Source organism: Monodelphis domestica, chromosome 6 (assembly GCF_027887165.1).
Source record: "Monodelphis domestica isolate mMonDom1 chromosome 6, mMonDom1.pri, whole genome shotgun sequence".
In the NCBI taxonomy this organism is placed as follows: domain Eukaryota; kingdom Metazoa; phylum Chordata; class Mammalia; order Didelphimorphia; family Didelphidae; genus Monodelphis; species Monodelphis domestica.
The window spans coordinates 191,053,907-191,074,536 of NC_077232.1; the positions used below are offsets into that span (position 1 = coordinate 191,053,907).

At 35.7% G+C, this 20,630-nt stretch overlaps 1 protein-coding gene across 23 annotated transcripts in view; it reads right to left on the reverse strand.

The window, feature by feature from the left end:
• MAP9 (microtubule associated protein 9) overlaps positions 1 to 20,630 on the reverse strand; it is a 132,256-nt gene that overhangs the window by 79,034 nt on the left and 32,592 nt on the right. For 17 of the 23 annotated variants that reach the window (XR_008912919.1, XR_008912918.1, XM_056802802.1 and 14 more), the window contains 6 exons: positions 13,749 to 13,863; positions 10,696 to 10,904; positions 7,287 to 7,343; positions 4,191 to 4,249; positions 2,321 to 2,450; positions 1,159 to 1,248 (listed from right to left, as the gene is read on the reverse strand). Coding sequence is in view for 21 of the 23 variants with exons in the window: in XM_056802802.1 (XP_056658780.1) it covers positions 1,159 to 1,248; positions 2,321 to 2,450; positions 4,191 to 4,249; positions 7,287 to 7,343; positions 10,696 to 10,904; positions 13,749 to 13,863 (660 nt within the window). In the remaining 2 variants the exon portion in view is untranslated. The remainder of the gene's footprint in view (positions 1 to 1,158; positions 1,249 to 2,320; positions 2,451 to 4,190; positions 4,250 to 7,286; positions 7,344 to 10,695; positions 10,905 to 13,748; positions 13,864 to 20,630) is intronic. The other 6 variants (XM_056802806.1, XM_056802805.1, XM_056802810.1 and 3 more) reach the window with 1 other exon arrangement.

Sequence of the window (20,630 nt, forward strand, 5' to 3'; positions counted from 1 at the left end):
TGTGCTGGACCTTTTCTAGTCACACTGGAATTTGCTAGTAGGTTGCCTAACCCAATGATGTCAAAAATTGCTCCTTTGCATTTCCTGACCTCTTTCTCTGCCCTACCATTGTTAACTCCCTTCCCTGATCTTGTCTCTTAATGATTTCTGCCCTAATTCTGATTTCTTTCTTTGTTCTGATCTATAATATGTTTGAGTGTGTTCCAACTGTAGTTTTATCTCTTCATTTCCCAAGTTCACACAATCCTGACCTTGACCTGGCTTCGAGAAGCTAACCTCAGCTTGGAAATTCCCTCTACACCTTACCCTGATCTCCTAATCCTAATTTCAGGCCTGCCTAGATGTTCTTGATCTTAAATAGAAAAAAAACGCAAGACCCATTAATTTGTTATCTTATTGTGGTCTTGAATTTGTCTTAATGAAGCACCTAACAACTCTTTGACCGTAATCCTTATTCAGGTGCTCCACTCTATTAGAGTTATATTCCATGAAGGAAAGATAGTAGGTGAAACTTTCTAGAGTTGAATACCAAGCCTAAATTCAACCAATTTGCAGTTATTTTCAGTGTGCCAGTCTTCTTGAATAACTTTATTAGAAGTCATAAACAATCAATGTGGGTCAAAATTTTAAGAGTATAAATCTGGCCTAGACTTGCCTTTTCAAAGGCAACTCTACAGAATACTGGGTGCTCTTTCTCTCTCTCTTTACTTACACACACACACACACACACACACACACACACACACACACACACACACACACACGTATATGTATATATGTATATGAAATAGTTCTGTTGTTTATAACTTTAGGCATAGTTCCAGAGGAAGTCCAGAAGCCCTGAGGTGTTTTAATGAAACAAACACTAAACTTTAATCATTTGATCTTAGTGATAAACCTCTTTTATGACATCCAAAACATAGTGAAAATTGTTATTAAATGATTTAAAATTAAAGTGGCTGATTTTATTCTGAGAATGAATATTTTCAAAGATAACATCACAAAGTTATTTAAGACATCAATAAACATGAATGTAAAAAGTTGTGCTTTTATCCATTGCTTATGCATAAAACTACATAATTTTCATAAGTTCATTTAATCATTATTAATTAAAATGTACATTCACATCATTTCTTTCATTATACATTTTCCAAATACCTGTTCATTTTGTATTTTTAAATTTTCAGCTTCATTCTTTTTAACTCTTTGAAGTTCTTGAAAACATAAATTTTTCTTCACAAGCCAATCCTATAAAAGCAAGGGAAAAAAAAACTATACAGTTCAGTTTCCCCAAAGAATATGACTTTTTAAATCAGCATATTTTGAAATAATTTGAATTTTAGCATTTTAGTTTTTACACATGTATTACCAACTACTTAAACATACTATATGTATAGATTATAATTATATCTGAAAGCATGATGGTCAGTGTTTAAACACTCTACAATGTCACTTCAAATGAACATACCCACTGTACTAAGATGATAATCAATATCAAAGGTTCTTAACCTGGGATCCAAAGATGGCTTATTCCTCAGTGTCTATAAACTTGAATGGGAAAAGAATTACAGTTTTGTCTCAATTTGTTTCATTTGCAATACTATGTATTTAAAAATATTATTCTGAGAAAGGGTCCCCCCCCAACCTTTACTATGACTGTCAAAGGAGTTCATAACACAAAAAGATTAAGAACTCTAGTCTATGTAATTTATTTAGAGGAATGTTTTAGTTTGTGCTACCAAAAATAGGTAGTAACTAAGAACAAATTTTCCTGCCTTTCTTTCTTATAAACAGGAGGAATTCACTGTCAATTTGTTTAACTAAATTGTAATCAAATTTGATCTCTGAAATCCCAATGGTTCCCTAAAGTATGGAAAGCTCTATACCAAAAAGCTGACAACGTTTGTTAGAATTCATTTTTCTTTAAAAAACGAGAAACTTTAATTTAGAATATACTGTTGGAAAAACTATGTATATTCTGTATATGATGCAAATTATGAAGGTACATGAAGACTGCATACAGCAATAATCTATCCCTTTATTATTAAAATGTGGTATATTCTTATGTATTTTTTGGTTCTTCTTGATACACCTCTTCCCTTCTCTAGCCACTTAGTGTCACTCTAAAAATTAATCATCATTTCAGTTTGTCTTCCAGCTACTAAATATTCTGGCTGCTGGTAAATATTCTAGCTGCTGATCAGCTGTGAATGGAAATCTTTTCTGAATAAATTAACAAATTTTCTTGGCAAATTAATTTTGTGTTCTGAAAAACTAAATAATTTGATGTCCATTATCATCATCCTTATTATTATTTTACCTGATATACAGCTGCCCGTATGGAATCCGCTTTGTCAAGCTCTAGATTATGTTTCTGTGAAGGTTTCTGGTCCAAGATCTTTAAAGTTCCCAGGTACTGGGAAGATGTAGTTGTAGGCTGAGTTTTTTTCCTAGAAGGAGATTTTTCTAAGAATTCAAATGTCACCAATTTTAAAAGATCCAAGTAGATCAAGATAAAGCTATCCAAAATTCTGGTTTATGGCATGTCAGAATTTGTATCTATTGCTGTTAGTGAAAATGAAATGTTTTGCATAAAAAAACTAATTAAGATGTTAAACTTGTTTAAGATAGCTTTATTTGACTCGTGCAATCAAAATTTAGCTTAACAAAATGAACAAAGCAAATTTAAAGCTAGGTAGGTAATTAATAAGACTTCCAATTTTGCAGAATTGAGAAATTTAGCACTTCTTGTCCAGTGCTTTTCCTCTTTTAATTATTTCCTGTTTATCCTGTATATACTCACTTGGTATGTATTTATTTGCATGTTGTTTCCTCCATTAGATTGTAAGTTCCTTGAGGGTAAGGGCTATAATTTGCCTCTTTTTGTATCCCCCAGCACTTGGCATAATGTCTGACATGTAGTATGTACTTAATAAATGCTGATTGATCAATTGCATAACCAAATGTATGTCATGAAAATTTGGAATCACATTGGCTAGATTGACAGATAATGTTTATTAATAAAATGAATTGTTCAGATTAGCATGGCAGAATAGATATCAAGAGTGTTGTGTTCAAATCTCACCTATGCAATTTAATTATTGCCCTGGGCACATCACTTATACCCTTTTTACATGCCTCAAACAACTTCTTAGAATGTATCTACAAAAGATATAGATTGCAATTAGTTGGAAAGCATTCTCATACCAAAGGGTCTTCTTGCTGAAAAAATAATAGATTCTTTGCCCTTTTTTTTATACAATGAATTTACTGTGCATAGTTTAAATATGAATTTGTTCATTGAGGGAGAATTGAGAGGAACTTTAACTTATTAATATTTTAAGAAGAAATAAAAAATGGTTATCTTTCCTTTGTTAATATTGATCATTTTTCCCACGATTTCTTTATATAGGAATGCTGATTATTCTTGCTATTCTGATGATGATTAAAGTTCAAAATCTCACTTCTGTGGCTACTGGATGACAGAAATATTTGTATATGATTTCTTTAAATGAGAAAAATTTGTATGTACACATACACAGCAAAGCAAATTATGACAAATGTTAAGAAGAAAGGCTAAGACCAGCTTATAAGCTTATAAGCTTATAAGCTAAAACTTTTGTTATCCTTGAAGTCATTAAAGTTCTAAGGACCTTTATCTTTAGTTCTGAATTCTTCCTATAAATTTATTTACTATAGGAACTTTTCCAGAAATATAAAAGACTCTTAACCTGCAAGAAGTTGATATCCTATAACATACTGAGGAGTGAAAGATCTTTTGTTAGGACAAAATGAACAGTAAATATGGAGTTATGCAATTTCTAGACATAAAAGAAATTCTTCTGATCTTGGAAAGGAAAAACACTTTCTTCATCTGTAGAATAAGGAGACTCTCTCTCAAGTCCTTTCCTGCTTTAATCCTATAATGGTATGGGAGAGAAACAATCTTACAGCACATGAAGTACTATCAAAGTTCTTGCAATACCAGAATACCAAGAAGGTACTTTAGTGACTATTAAAAGGTTTTCCTTTCTTTCTGCTAGATGATTTTCTGTGAGAATGAGTCTCTGATTTTTATAATAAAAGTTAATGAAAGTCAATGAGACAATAATGTTTCCTTCACAAAAATAAAATATAGTTAACTTTGCTAGAATGCCAATCTATAAATGAGTTATTTACATTTTCATTACCTGTTTATTTTCATTCTTTTAGATGTTTTCTTCTTCAAATTCTTATCTTCATTTTTTTTCTTTTAAATAGAAAAAAATACATTGTACAGTTACATAATTATTTCACAATTATGATTAGAAATCAGATTATTTATGATCTTGCAAATATAGGAAGAGAAATGTATATGTTAATCTTTTTTTCTCCTTATTGCCTCAAAATTTCCAGACTATCTCTCTCTGAGATTTTCTAACTTTCTGCCAAACCTTCCCCTCTAAAAATGTTCCTGATGCTCTAACAAATTCCCAAACAGTCCCGAGCTTCCTAGAATTTGAGATATGTATAAGTAGATCAATGAAGTCCTGGAAATAAGGTGGAAGTACAGGAAAACTATGTTCATCTTCCTTAGTAGTAAGGTAAGGTAAGTGAGTGGACACAAGAAGACTGGGAAAATGGGACTTGAAATTTGCTTTCTACTAACAAGAAACACACTCTGCAGTGTCAGAAATGAGGGATTTATCTCTATAAGAATGAATGTCAAGCTTGTATTTTTAGGTATTTTATTTATGTAATTGGTACACTTAGCTAAGCATAGCCTTCATTCTGAAGGTATTGCTATATGAGATTGCAAGCATTACTAGCATTTGAATAATATACTAATTACATATCTTGATAATGACAATTATAAATGACCTCAGACTTTACATAGCAATTGGTTTATATTTCTCATATAACTTTTCCACATTTACTTTAGTACTAGTTATTTGTGTGTAAGACTTCAATTCTTATGATTAATTTCTCCATTACATCTTAGTCAAGCACAATCTCGATCTCACTATCTGCCACAAACAAGCCACTTCTAATGTCTTAATACTCCTCTAAATCTACTCTTTATTCTCACTCATTATAATCTCCAATTCCTTTACCGCACTCAAACTTTCCTCCAGACCATCGTGACCTCTGACTTCACTTTCTTTCCTTCTCAGTCTTTACCCTATATTTAACCAGTTCATCTCCATATTGTTGTCTACTCTCAATTCCCTTGCTCCCTTGTCCTGTTGATGCTCATATGCTTTGCTGTCCCTAATTGTAGACATTCCCCAGGGCTCTTTCTAGAATCCCTTTTTCTCTTTACAATTTCTGACTAGTCTCTATAGACTCTCTTTTACAACATAAGCTCCTTGAGGGCAGAGATGTTTTTGTATTTCCACTGTTTAATGGTGCCAGGAACATAGCAGGTATGTGATAAACTCTTAATGACTCATAAGCATTCATTAATTTAATTATAATCTCTCCACAGAAAACTCCCAAATCTACAGTGTGTGCTAATTATTTGGAACAAGAAATAGTTTTGATAGGGTTTCACTTAGTGATAGCATTGGTAATGAATTAGTTCTTGGAATATCTGACCCTGACCTGGTTTTCCTACCTTTGGAAGGTTCTGTAAGTTGAATACTGAATTTTAAATCATACACACTTGTTTCATTGTTCTTTTGATGTGTTTTTAATTCTGTTTTTTAGTGCTGTGCTTTTGACTTTCTTCCAAGTTAAAATATACAAACACTGTTACCCTTCAATGACCATTAATCATATTGAAGTGACTAGATATGGGGAGCTAAAAGCATTTCAAAGATCATTCAAGTCCATAATGAAACATATCTGCCTTCCCATCCTATTAATATTTCTCTCATTTATAATTCTGTTGTCTAGTCAACTGGCCTTCCCATTCCTCACACATACTACTTCACTTCCCATCTCTGCATCTTTTATATGGGCTGTTCAAGCCTGAAATGTGCTTCCTCTTTACCTTTCCTAGGTCTTAAAATCCCAAGATTCCTTCAAACCTCCACACAAGCAGAGGTAACTTACATGAAGTCCTTCCTAATCTCTCCAGCTTCTAGTATTCCCTATTACACTGTTTGTATTTTCTGAATATTTTGAATATACTTGTATATGTACATATTGTGTTATCTAATAGAATGCAAACTCCTTGAGGTCAAGAACTGTTTTGTCTTTGTATCATCCCCAGTAATATATGTCTGGCAAATAGAGGGCACTTAATCAACCCTTTGTCATTAGTGACTAATTGGTGTACTAGCTTGTAAGACCTGTAAGGGCAGGGTCCTAGTCTTATTTTCCTTTTCATCTTCCCTAGCACCTAAAACTAGTGTTCTGTATAGAGTTCACAGCCTCGTAGCTTAAAGCCTGAAGGACTTTAAGAAGTACAACCCCTTTCACTTTACAGATAAGGGGCCTGGAAAGATTAAAAGTGCCTTGCCCAAGGTCACAAAAGCAATAAGCCACAGAGACTGAATTCAAAGTCAGGACCTTTGACTGTAAATCCTATTTCCTCTCCTATGTATGCACAGTGCTTAAGATTTGTGAAACTGAATGGAACTTCCAGTTCAGAAAAAAATTTTTAAATTGTCAAAAAGGAATATACTACTATTCTGAATGTATAAGAACTCCTGTTTCTACATAAGAGGCCAAGCCTGGGAAGAGTGATAGTCATTTAGCTCTGTACTTCCTGGGACCATCAATCCTTATGATCTTCACCTTATCCATTTTCAGTTTCTTCAGCCTCCAAACAGGACCATTAGAGGTCATTTCTGTGAGGAGCTAAATTCTGAGACTCTACATTCACCCTACTTACTGAGGGTACTCTCCCCCCATTCATTTCTTTCTCTGAAAATTATAATTACCATGACTTTTGAGAGGGATGTTAATGGATTGCATGTGTTATTCCAGAACTCCTTTTCCCCACCACAACAGCTCTATACAAAGTATCTCTCCTAAGACTTTTTTAAGTGCAATTTTAAGCTATCAAAATTGAAAATATATGTAGTCTCCTCCATTAGTATATAAGTTTCTTGAGGGCAAAGAATATCTTGTTTTTGTGTTTTCATCCCCAAGAGGCTTGGCACAGTGTTTGAAAAGCCGTAAACATTTAATAAATGTTTTCATTCACTGACCTGGGGAAGTCAAGAAACTTCACTAGGAAGTCAGTCAGAATAAGATATCACATATAAAAGGAGATGACTACACTGTACAAACTCTATATTAGAATTGCTGGGCAAATGAAAAGCATGAGGAAAAAAGTATAGGGTGAAATTAGTCACCTTCTTGGAAGAGATGTGTCTTGAAGTCTTGAGCAGGCCCTTGAGTGAAATGGGGGACTTAGAATTGTAGAAGGAAAAGCAGATAAGAGGTGAAGAAGAGGGGAAAGCAAGGACAATTTTTAAGTTGAAATGAATATATAATAAGTTCCTAATCCTAAATTGATAATTTACCTTTCCATCAAAACTATGAATTGAAAATACTACAGTAGCTACAGAAAAACCTCATATATGTGGAACTTAGCTATCTGGCCACCTCAGTTATTTAGAACATAGTGGAAATGCAGGAAGCAAAAAAACTCATGAGCAGCCAAAATAGATAACACAAAGTCAATGCATGAAAGCACTAATTAATACTTTACTCTCTCTCCCTGCTGTCCCACCACCTATGCCAACTCAGAGACTACTTACTTATACACCATTCTAATCAGCAACTAGATTCCAAGTTCAATGAGAGCAATGGCAAGTTCATATCTAAAAGTTGTGGCTCTCTTAGCACCTGGCACAGTGTTCTGTGTACAACTGGTACTCAGAAAGTTTAATAAATATGATGCTGGGTTATCTGGTTTCTTCTAGGCCCAAAGTACATCAAAAGCAGTAAATGCAAAAGACATGCTCTGGGGCAGGTACACTGAATGAGAACAGTTCAGAGCCTGATTGTAGGAAAGAAAAACAAAATCTATAGAAAATTGCCAGAAGTGCACATAAGATCACACTGGTGCCACTGGTTTTTTTTTTCCCTCCTTCCCAGTTGCCCTCTCTCTCTTAGGATAACTCAAACCTTGCAATTTCCTCTTTCCATTGGTAAGTTCCTGCCTAGAACTTTTATTTAAGGAATGGTCCAGCCCACCCCTGCTCACTGCTCTCCCAGCTGTGCTCCAGGCTCTTCAGATTCCACTGTCACCCCAAGGTCTCTCCTTAGATGGGCTATTTTCTGCCTGGAGCCTTCATTTGAGATAGTACCCATGCCAGACAACATCACGGCTTTCCCCACTCTGATCCAGACACTCTAGACCTTTCCACTTCCATCAGAGGTGTCTTTTCACTCTGCAGATGCTTTTGTCTTTGTGCCCCCCTCCTGATTGGTGAGTTCTTGTCTAGAAACTTCATTTGAGGAAGTAGCCAGACCAATCATGCTGACTTCTCTTTTCTGGGTCTGGTCCATACTCAAGACTTTTCCACCTTTACCCCTGTTGCCTTCTCACCTTGGAGATGTCTCCCCCTTCTAGTCCCCTCCTTCACTGGAGAGCTTCTTCTTCCTGAAGCCTTCATTTGAAGAAGTTCTCAGGTCAGCCACGCTCACTCAGCTCTCATCAAGAGTCTCCAGACTTCCACCTCTATCCCAGCTGCCTTCTCATGGTGTATATATCTCTGTCCTGTAGCTCCCTCCTCTAATTGGTTCCTTCTTGGCATTTCCATGTGAGGAAATGCCAAGACCAGCCATACACACTGCTCTCCCAGTTCTGCACCAGAGTCTCTATACTATTTGCCTTTGTCCCAAGCTGATGTCTGTTCCTAGAGGTATCTCTAACCCTGTGACCTATACTACTCTGGCTAGGGAATTCTTTCCTGGAACTTTCATTTGAGAAAGTGCACAGGTCAGCCCTGCTCACTACTTTCTTGGCTCTTCCTGAAGCTGAACTTTTCCACCCTTCTTCCTTTTTTTCAGGTATTTCTCCCATTAGAATGTAAGCTCCTTAAATATAAGGACTGTCTTTGTGCTTATATTTTTTCCCTAGTGCTTATGGTACCTGGCATACAGTAACTATTTAATGAATGTTCTATCTATCTCTCAAAACTCAACAGTGGCATCCATTCACATATTATAGTACATTATGGTACAAGTGATTTTGATAATTATGAAACAATTGAGAAAAGGTTAAAATACATTCAGTACACTGTTTTAGAATGAAGAGGAAGTATGTGATACATATTAAAATATTTCAATTCAAAACAATTAAAATGTTGTTTTAATATTTAAAATAGCAAAATCTCAACTGTCTGAAGAACTCAGAATCAGGGTACTCAGAAAGATTAAACTTTATTTATTCATTAAGATCAGTATTTGCTAGTATCCATTATGAACATGTTCTAATGAAAGGCTAGAACAATAATACATTAAGACATTAAACTTTTACATACATATACACTAATGTGTAATAATTTTAAAATTTATAAAAATATCATTTACCCTCTTAGAACATAACTTCTGGAATTGCTTAAGTCTACATGTCCAGAAAAAAAGATTTAAAGCATTAAAATAGTAATTTATCAATGGTTCTCCTTGTCATTAAATCAGTTAGGGCATTTCTCAAATGTATTTAAGTAATTTATAAAATAGAAGCTCCTAAGTAAATAATTTTTAAAACAGTGAATCATTGGGAGTAGCTAGGTAGCTCAGTGGATTAAGAGCAAGGCCCAGAGACAATAGGTCTTGAGTTCAAATGTGGCCTCAGACATTTCTTAGCTGTATGACCCTGGGCAAGTTACCTAATTTCTACTGCCTAACCCTTATAGCTCTTCTGCCTAGGAACCAATACATAGTATTGGTTCTAAGATGGAAGGTAAGAGTTAAAAAAATTAACTATGAACCATTTCTGGCATATTTTGGATCTCAAAGTTTTTCACAAAACTTCAGGTTGCATGTCATTCATCATAAATCTTATAATATGTAAATCCTACTGCATTTAACAAACTATTTCATGAAGCCTCTCTGGGCTTCTATATGTCTCCTGACTCTCCTTGGTCCTCAACCAGGGCTTAGTCCACACCATTCTAAGGCACTTAAGTATTGATTAGTTTGCACATATGGTAAATTCCTCAAAGTCTTCTTTGTATGCCAAACTGTGGTGTGAAGGTGACCTTGACATTCCAAAGACCAAACACAAGGAGAACAAATTCTGATAATCTTATATAGACAGAAAAGCTTCAAGTAGAGGACTGGTAATTAACAAGTCTGTGATCTAAGAACTATCATAGCTAAATCCTGAAAGAGTTTTCACCAGGTTAGGTTAGGAATAAAAATATCCTTTAATCACAGAAACTGTTTAAGATCATCTACCAAATCAAAGAATGGCTGTGTTCTGCATGATGGAAAGGAGCACTCATGCCAATGAAATTACAGAATCTTAGAAGTATTCAAACATGGATAATTTGTTTATATGTCATTATCTTCTTAATTTATAAATACCATGAGGGTGGGCACTAGGGCTTACCTAAATTTTGTTCTACACAGTATATATGCCGAACATATATATTTGCTAAATTGAATAGTCACTTTATATAAAACCACAATTAAGTGAAATTACCAAAGTCCATTTCAGGAATACATAAATCAGACACTAAAATAAAAACAAATACTCAAATTATCAATACATTTTACAAAGATAAACTGAATGATTTTTAAAAATACCTTATGGATTACATTGGAAGTAGTAGATTTTCTCTCCTCATCCACAATCAGTTTTGATTTCATGTTTTTTTCAAGTTCTTCAATGGTTAGTTGACTTTGTTCTGTTTTCTCCAAAGTATTACTCACCATTTGTTCTTCTATAGAGGAACATTTGTTACTGTCTCCTGACTTCATACAATTGTGATTTTCATCTACTATTTGTTCTTGATCTGGTTTAGAGAAAGAAAAACAGAACTGAAAATAAATTATGATCCAATAATTTAGGGAACAAGTTAACTTTCCTTCTTTTATTTAAGACCTTTTTTTTATCCTTTTTGACTTGGAAGATACTCTAAAATAAGGATGGTACTGAGCTTAAGTCATTTTGAAAAGTAATCTATAAAAGAATGCTAATTGAAAACTAATATCCTACACGCCAAATGAATAAAAGGAAAACATTTTATGGTTTCTAATAATTTTATCTCCAAGAGCCCTAAACGGTCTGTGAATGCTCCTTCGTAGTATTTTATGAAGTCAGAACAATGGCACAAAGGTAGAAAAATCAGTGCTTCCTACCACTAGTATCTGTAGGCTTAAATCCTAAAAGGGTTGTCCTTTTTTTCCCCAGGTGGATCTCTCTCCTTATGTCCTAAGCTCTACTCTCAAGTTTAGTCATCTCTTTAACTATGTCCTAAAGGTGAACATTTTTATTTGGAGTCTATGTCTGCTGTCAGCTAAATACTTTAGAACTATAGGATTTACAGCTGACTACAGTGAGCGATCAGGGCTCAGAAATTTTTGTTGTTTTCTGGAGGGGATAGTTGTTTTTTTTTTAACCCTTAACCTTCCATCTTAGAATCAATACTGTGTATTGGTCCTAAGGCAAAAGAGTGGTAAGGGTTAGGTAGTGAGGATTAAATGACTTGGCAATGGGAGTCAAGTGACTTGCCCAGGGTCCCATGGCTAGGAAGTATCTGAGGTCATATTTAAACCAAGGACCTCCCATCTCTGGATCTGGTTCTCAATCCACTGAGTCACCTAGCTGTCACCAGGATCAGTTTTAACTAAACAGATCTGTCTTGAAACTTTTATTACCAAGACACCAAGACAAAAACCTAGCTCTTAAGCAAATCATAACCAATTAAAGCAACATGACTGGCATTTGTAAAAGGAAGGTATGTTTTTCTGTATCTCATATAGGAAAAACATTATAGGTGAAACATACATTTTAATAATTTTCCCTCTTCCAGCTTACCCCTCAGTCATAATTTGAGGAGCTGGCTCCTATAGAGAAAAGGCCAGCAATTCCCAAGAACTAGTTGCTGAATGCTAACTAACTGCCACTCACAGAGCAGGCCAGTCAATCTAACTGAAGCAACAGAGTGCTCTGAAGGAGAGACAGAACAAGACAGATCAATTAAGTCAAAGTGTTGCCTTATCTCCCATGAAACCCTGATGGAGATGGCCCAAGACTCCAAATGCACTGTGTGCCCTAACACCACTAGGCCTATTATCAGCCCTGACCCCACAGCTGGGGAGAAATCACTGTGGTGAAGGAATCTCCCTTTTTCATCACCACTTAAGCAATAACTGCTGACCAAATGCTACCAATAAGTCACTAACAAGCAGACAAGGCACAAGAGCCCCTAGACAAGTGATGGTGAACTTTTTAGAGATGGAGTGCTCCCCACCTTACCCCAGATTGGGGAGGGAGGAAACACTCCCATTGGGTTGCTGGGCAGATGGGTGGGTGATGAGGCAGGGGTGGAGAGGGAGAAGAGAGTGGCCCCAGTGCTCCATTCCCCTCTAGCTCTACTTCCCTCCAGCTATATGCCACATGGTGAGCTCTGCTCCCCTCAAACCCCACCACAGGAATCACCACAAAAGACTCAAAAGGCTGCCATCTGCAGCACCCTCACGCAGCATGTGACCCTCCCTCAGCACCTTCCCCCAGACAGGGGAGGGAGGAAGCACTCCCACTGGCTGCTGGGAAGAGGGGTGGGGGAAGTCAGGAATGTCCTCAGGTGCGGGAACAGCTTCACCCTGAGTCCCTCTGGCTCTCTAGTAACTGACTCTGGCAGGTACCCACAGAGAGGGCTCTGCGTGCCCTTTTTGGCACCCATGCCATAGGTTTGACATCAGAGGACTAGACAATCAGTCCTGTTCCCTGTCCAGTCCTTAAAACTGATTTGAGGAGATGGTTCCTGTGAAAAAGAGGGCAGTCATCCCTATCAACTAATAAAAACCCACTGCCTCTCACAGGGTAGGTAAGCCAGTCTAGCTGAGGCAGTAGGTAACTGGGGGCATAGGAGGGGACAGGAGGCAGCATGTACCAGTGTACCAGGTAAGTCAAAGCACCACCGCCATCACTGTTCCTCAGAACCTAATGGAGATAGCCCAGGATCCTGAACTCAGGAGCTTTTGGAATAACAATGCTTCTAGCCCAGTGCCAAATGATTCAAAATCAGAAACTAATGGAATTTTATCAATGGAAAAGACACCTATTTTGCCTCTGTATCCCAAGGACCCTGAGACCTTTCTATCTAACCTTTGTCATCAGAAAGTGAGTTCCTTGAAAGCAGGGACTGTCATATTTTTCTATTTGTATCCTCGAGGCTCAGAATGAAGATTTGTACAATGTAAATATTTAATTTATTCAAAATGGCTATTATTAATACCAGATTTCTTTTAAAAAAAAGCATTCTAATTTTAATCTATTCCTTCAAATTTCAAGGCTCATCTTGTCCTTTGCTATTATAGGGGTATTTCTTACTGTCTAATATTCAACTATGAATAGGAGAATCCTACATTTCAACTTATTTACTCAAGAGACCAAGTATGAGATTAATCTGTCTCAGTCATACAGAAAAAATTTTGAATGAAATTAAAACTGATCATTACACAATATTCTGAGAAATGATGCTATCAATAAGTTATGATTTTACAAAATTATTTTCTCTGATTCCAGAAAATATTTCTTTGAAACACTTTAAGGTCTTAATGATAAACATGAGGGTCCTGGAAATCACTGCCCTTTAGAGCATATAAAATAAAAATGGGAAAAATATGCATACCTATTTTAGAAGATCTTTCTGCAGACACAGGGAAAAGGTAGTCTCCAAGATTTTCAGAAGCTGGTCGCTGATGAGGAATTACTAATGATGTCCGTGGGCTTGTTAACCATGGCCCCTTTAAAAAAATATTTTAAGAGTAAGTTTAATTTTTAATGTACCTTAGACTTTAGCCAACACTAGTTTGTGACTATTTAGTTCTCAAATAGAGCTACTGAATTTGTCCAAAGGACTATCCTAAGGAAAAAAAAAAGCTAAATTGTTGCTTTAGAATTTTTTTCTTTTATATTACATTTCCCTTCAATCCTTCTTTATAACAAAAACTTTTAAGCACTGTTGACAACGCAACTATATCTGACAGTATATACCAAATTCCACTCTTACAAGTATAGTAAGATGGGGAAAGGTAAATTTCTTCATCAAATCATCAGAACTTCAAGATTAGTCATTATAGAATTTATTTTTCTTCAGTATTATAATTTACATTATTGTAATCACAGTATATGTTATATTTTGGTTCTGCTTTGTCATTTAAATTTTCATCATTTTATGTGATTCCTAATATTTTCTCTGCATTTCTCATATCTTTCATTTTGTGTAACAAATATTCAAATATATTTACATATCACAATTTATGCAACCTACTACAGAAATTACTTCTATGACTATTTTATTATATATGAGATCTTTCCATCTGTCAATGACCTTAGAGTAGAAGAATAACTGGAGGATTTTTAAATCAATGATTACAAGTTTAGTGAATTTTTTCACATAATTTCAAATTATTTTCCATGGCATGCCTGTTTCCCCTTCCAAACCAATTTTTAAAAAATCATTATTATAAATTTGATTGCTATGAGATGAAAATGCTTGCATTTATTTCTGTTATAATAATTTGAAGCAATATTCCATGTGGTTATTGTATATGGTTCTTTTTTGAAAAAAATGCAGTCTTTTTTATGGATACCTTTGGCTTTTTAAATCATATTCATTTACAAATCTATCTATTCCTCTCCCCTTCCTTATCAAAAAAAGTCACCTTTGTAAAAAGATTTAAAAAAATAAAAAAGGAATAGTCTGGCAAAATTAAACATGTTAATTTTCTGAGAATATTTGGAATATTTTGCACCCATAGTTTGGCCCTACATACTTTTAATTAATTTTTAATTAAATTTTTTTTTCATGTGGCTAATTTTTTTTATTAAATATATTTTATTTGATCATTTCCAAGCATTATTCGTTAAAGACATAGATCATTTTCTTTTCCTCCCCCCCACCCCCCATAGCCGACGCGTAAGTCCACTGGGCATTAGATGTTTTCTTGATTTGAACCCATTGCTTTGTTGATAGTATTTGCATTAGAGTGTTCGTTTAGAGTCTATCCTCTGTCATGTCTCCTCAACCTCTGTATTCAGGCAGTTGCTTTTTCTCGGTGTTTCCACTCCCATAGTTTATCCTTTGCTTATGAATAGTGTTTTTTCTCCTGGATCCCTGCAAGTTGTTCAGGGACATTACACCGCCACTAATGGAGAAGTCCATTACGTTCGATTATACCACAGTGTATTAGTCTCTGTGTACAATGTTCTCCTGGTTCTGCTCCTCTCGCTCTGCATCACTTCCTGGAGGTTGTTCCAGTCTCCATGAAACTTCTCCACTTTATTATTCCTTTTAGCACAATAGTACTCCATCACCAACATATACCACAGTTTGTTCAGCCATTCCCCAATTGATGGGCATCCCCTCTTTTTCCAGTTTTGGGCCACCACAAAGAGCGCAGCTATGAATATTTTTGTACAAGTCTTTGTGTCCATTATCTCTTTGGGGTACAGACCCAGCAGTGCTATGGCTGGGTCAAAGGGTAGATATTCTTTTGTCGCCCTTTGGGCATAGTTCCAAATTGCCCTCCAGAATGGTTGGATCAATTCACAACTCCACCAGCAATGAATTAATGTCCCTACTTTGCCACATCCCCTCCAGCATTCATTACTTTCCCCTGCTGTAATGTTAGCCAATCTGCTAGGTGTGAGGTGATACCTCAGAGTTGTTTTGATTTGCATCTCTCTGATTATAAGAGATGTAGAGCACTTCCTCATGTGCTTGTTAATAGTTTTGATTTCTTTATCTGAGAACTGCCTATCCATTTCCCTTGCCCATTTATCAATTGGAGAATGGCTTGATTTTTTGTACAATTGATTTAGCTCATTATAAATATGAGTAATTAAACCTTTGTCAGAGGTTTCTATGAAGATTTTTTCCCAATTTGTTGTTTCCCTTCTGATTTTAGTTATATTGGTTTTGTTTCTACAAAAGCTTTTTAGTTTGATGTAGTCAAAATTATTTATTTTACATTTTGTGATTCTTTCTATATCTTGCTTGGTTTTAAAGCCTTTCCCCTCCCAAAGGTCTGACATGTATACTATTCTGTGTTTACCCAATTTACTTATGGTTTCCTTCTTTATGTTTAAGTCACTCACCCATTTTGAATTTATCTTGGTGTAGGGTGTGAGGTGTTGATCTATTCCTAGTCTCTCACACACTGTCTTCCAATTTTCCCAGCAGTTTTTATCGAATAGTGGATTTTTGTCCCAAAAGCTGGGATCTTTGGGTTTATTGTATACTGTCTTGCTGAGGTCGCTTTCCCCCAGTCTATTCCACTGATCTTCCTTTCTGTTTCTTAGCCAGTACCAAATTGTTTTGATGACTGCTGCTTTGTAATATAGTTTTAGGTCAGGGACTGCAAGGCCCCCATCATATGTGTTTTTTTTCATTATTTCCCTGGATATCCTTGATCTTTTGTTCTTCCAAATGAACTTTGTTATGGTTTTTTTCTAAATCAGTGAAGAAGTATTTTGGTAGTTCAATGGGTATGGCACTAAATAGATAAATAAGTTTGGGTAGGATGGTCATTTTTATTATATTGGCTCGTCCTATCCATGAGCAGTTAATGTTTTTCCATTTGTTCAGGTCTAGTTTTAGTTGTGTGGCGAGTGTTTTGTAGTTGTGTTCATATAGTTCCTGTGTTTGTCTTGGGAGATAGATTCCTAGGTATTTTATTTTGTCTAAGGTGATTTTGAATGGGATTTCTCTTTCTAGTTCTTGCTGCTGAGCTGTGTTGGAGATATATAGAAAAGCTGATGATTTATGTGGGTTTATTTTGTATCCTGCAACTTTGCTAAAGTTGTTGATTATTTCAATTAGCTTTTTGGTTGAATCTCTAGGATTCTTTAAGTAGACCATCATGTCATCCGCAAAGAGTGATAACTTGGTCTCCTCCTTGCCTATTTTGATGCCTTCAATTCCTTTATCTTCTCTAATTGCTACTGCTAGTGTTTCTAGTACAATGTCAAATAGTAGAGGTGATAATGGGCATCCTTGTTTCACTCCTGATCTTATTGGGAATGCATCTAGTTTATCCCCATTGCAGATGATATTAGCTGTTGGTTTTAGATATATACTGTTTATTATTTTTAGGAATGACCCTTCTATTCCTATGCTTTCTAGTGTTTTTAATAGGAATGGGTGTTGTATTTTATCAAAGGCTTTTTCTGCATCTATTGAGATAATCATGTGGTTCTTGCTAGTTTGCTTGTTGATGTGGTCAATTATGTGGATGGTTTTCCTAATGTTAAACCAGCCCTGCATCCCTGGTATGAATCCTACTTGATCATGGTGAATGATCCTTCTGATCACTTGCTGGAGTCTTTTTGCTAGTATCCTATTTAAGATTTTTGCATCTATATTCATTAGGGAGATTGGCCTATAGTTTTCTTTCTCTGTTTTTGACCTGCCTGGTTTTGGAATCAGTACCATGTTTGTGTCGTAAAAGGAGTTTGGTAGAACTCCCTCTTTGCTTATTATGTCAAATAGTTTGTATAGTATTGGGATTAACTGTTCTCTGAATGTTTGATAGAATTCACAGGTGAATCCATCAGGCCCTGGGGATTTTTTCTTAGGAAGTTCTTTGATGGCTTGATGGATTTCAATTTCTGATATGGGATTATTTAAGAATTCTATTTCCTCTTCTGTTAGTCTAGACAGTTTGTATTTTTGTATATATTCATCCATTTCTCCTAAATTGGTGTATTTATTGCCATATAATTGGGCAAAGTAATTTCTAATGATTGCCTTAATTTCCTCCTCATTGGAGGTGCTGTCCCCCTTTTCATCTTTAATGCTGTGAATTTGCTTTTCTTCCTTCCTTTTTTTAAATTAGATTGACCAGTACTTTGTCTATTTTGTTTTTTCAAAGTACCAGCTTCTTGTCTTATTTATTAAATCAATAGTTCTATCACTTTCGATTTTATTAATTTCTCCCTTAATTTTTAGGATTTCTAATTTGGTTTTCTGCTGGAGGTTTTTAATTTGATCGCTTTCAAGTTTTTTCAATTGCATTTCCAATTGTTTGATCTCTGCTCTCCCTTGTTTGTTAATATAAGCTTTCAGGGATATGAATTTGCCTCTGATTACCGCTTTGGCTGCATCCCAAAAGGTTTGAAAGGATGTTTCGCCATTGTCATTTTCCTTAATGAAATTATTAATTGTTTCTATGATTTCTTCTTTGACTAAACGGTTTTGGAGTATCATATTGTTTAATTTCCAATTGGTTTTAGATTTGGTTTTCCATGTACCATTACTAATCATTATTTTTATTGCCTTGTGATCTGAGAAGGCTGCATTCATTATTTCTGCTTTTTTGCATTTGTGTGCTATGTTTCTGTGACCTAATATATGGTCAATTTTTGTGAATGTGCCATGTGGTGCTAAGAAGAAGGTGTATTCCTTTTTATCCCTATTTATTTTTCTCCATATGTCTATTAATTCTAATTTTTCTAAGATTTCATTCACCTCTTTTACCTCTTTCTTATTTATTTTTTGATTTGATTTATCTAAATTTGATAATGGTTGGTTTAAGTCTCCCACTAGTATGGTTTTATTGTCTATTTCTTCCTTCAATTCGCCTAGTTTCTCCATTAGAAATTTGGGTGCTATATTATTTGGTGCATACATGTTGATTAATGATATTTCCTCGTTGTCTAGAGTCCCTTTTAACAAAATATAATTACCTTCCCTATCCCTTTTGATCAGGTCTATTTTTGCATTGGCTTTATCAGATATAATGATTACCACTCCTGCCTTCTTTCTATCAGTTGAGGCCCAGAAGGTCTTACTCCATCCTTTAATTCTGACCTTGTGGGTGTCAACCCACCTCATGTGTGTTTCTTGAAGACAACATATGGTAGGGTTTTGGATTCTAATCCATTCTGCTATTCGTCTACGTTTTATGGGTGAGTTCATCCCATTCACGTTCAAAGTTATGATTGTCATTTGTGGACTCCCTGGCATTTTGATTGCCTTCCCTAATTCTAACCTTTTCTTTTTCGGCTCTACCTTTTAGTCCAGTGATTTACTTTGAATCAGTGCCCCTTGTCCCCTCCCTTGATGTTTCCCTTTTTAGTCCCTCCCTTTTTCTTCCCTCCCCCTCCCCCCTCTCTTTCCCTCCCTTTTTGTTCTCTCTCTCCCCCTCCCCCCCTTGGTTTTCCCTTCTCCTTACCCTTGTTGGGTAAGATAGAATTCAAGATCCCAATGGATCTGGATGTTTTTCCCTCTCAGAGTTGATTTCCCTGAGATTGAGGTTTAAGTAAACGCCCCCCCCCCTCTCTTCCTCTCCTTCTTATAGGAGTTTTCTTCCCCTCCCCTTCCCATGTGAATCTTTGTGTGAGAACCATTATTCTATTTGGTCTTTCTTTACCCCCTATTTATACATTACATTTTCCCCACATGTTAATATACATAGATTGATATAAATGTAGTCCTTATAGAAGAGAGTTTGAGTAAAAGAAGAAGATAACATTTTTCCCCTTTCCTTAATATTTACCTTTTCAGGTATTCCTTGCTCTTTGATTTTCGGTATCAAACTTTCCACAGAGCTCTGGTCTTTTCTTTGCAAAAAGTTGGAAGTCTTCTATTTTGTTGAATGCCCATACTTTCCCTTGGAAGTATATAGTCAGTTTTGCTGGGTAGCTGATTCTTGGTTGGAGACCCAGCTCTCTTGCCTTTCTGAAGATCATGTTCCATGCCTTACGATCATTCAGAGTAGAACTTGCAAGGTCTTGTGTGACCCTGATTGGCATTCCTTTATATCTAAATTGTCTTTTTCTGGCTTCCTGTAGGATTTTTTCTTTTGTTTGATAGCTTTGGAATTTGGCAATTACATTCCTGGGAGTTGTCTTTTGGGGGTTTAGTGTAGAAGGTGTTCTGTGAGCTCTGTCAGTGGCTGTATTGCCCCCTTGTTTTAGAATCTCTGGGCAATTTTCTTTGATTATATCTTGTATCACCATGTCCAGTTTGGTGTTTATTTCTGGCTTTTCTGGGAGTCCAATTATTCTTAAATTTTCTCTTCTCCCTCTATTTTCCAGATCTATCACCTTGTCGGTGAGATATTTTATGTTCTCTTCTAATTTCTTGGTGTTTTGGCTTTGCTTTATTAGTTCTTGCTTTAAAGCCTGGTTTTCTTTTACAGTTTGGTCAAACTGGTTTTGTAGATGCGTGAATTTCTTTTGCATTATTTCCCACTTTTCCTCCCAGAGGGCTTCCATCTTTTTGGTCATTTCTGATTCAAATTCTTCATGGGTTTGTGGAGAGTTTCTATTTCCTTTGGAAGATTTTGGAGAATTTTCTTGTATATCTTCTTCTATCTGCTCTGTATTTTGTATTTTGGCTCCATAGAATGTGTCCAAAGTCGCCCCTTTCTTCTTATTTTTCTTGGTATTTTGGGGCTTCTGTGCTTCTGTGCTTCTGTGGAGTTTGCTGCCATCTCTGAATGTGGAGGATTAGCTTTTCTTATCTCTGTCTGGTGATCAGAGGCTTTAGTCCTGGGCAAATGTT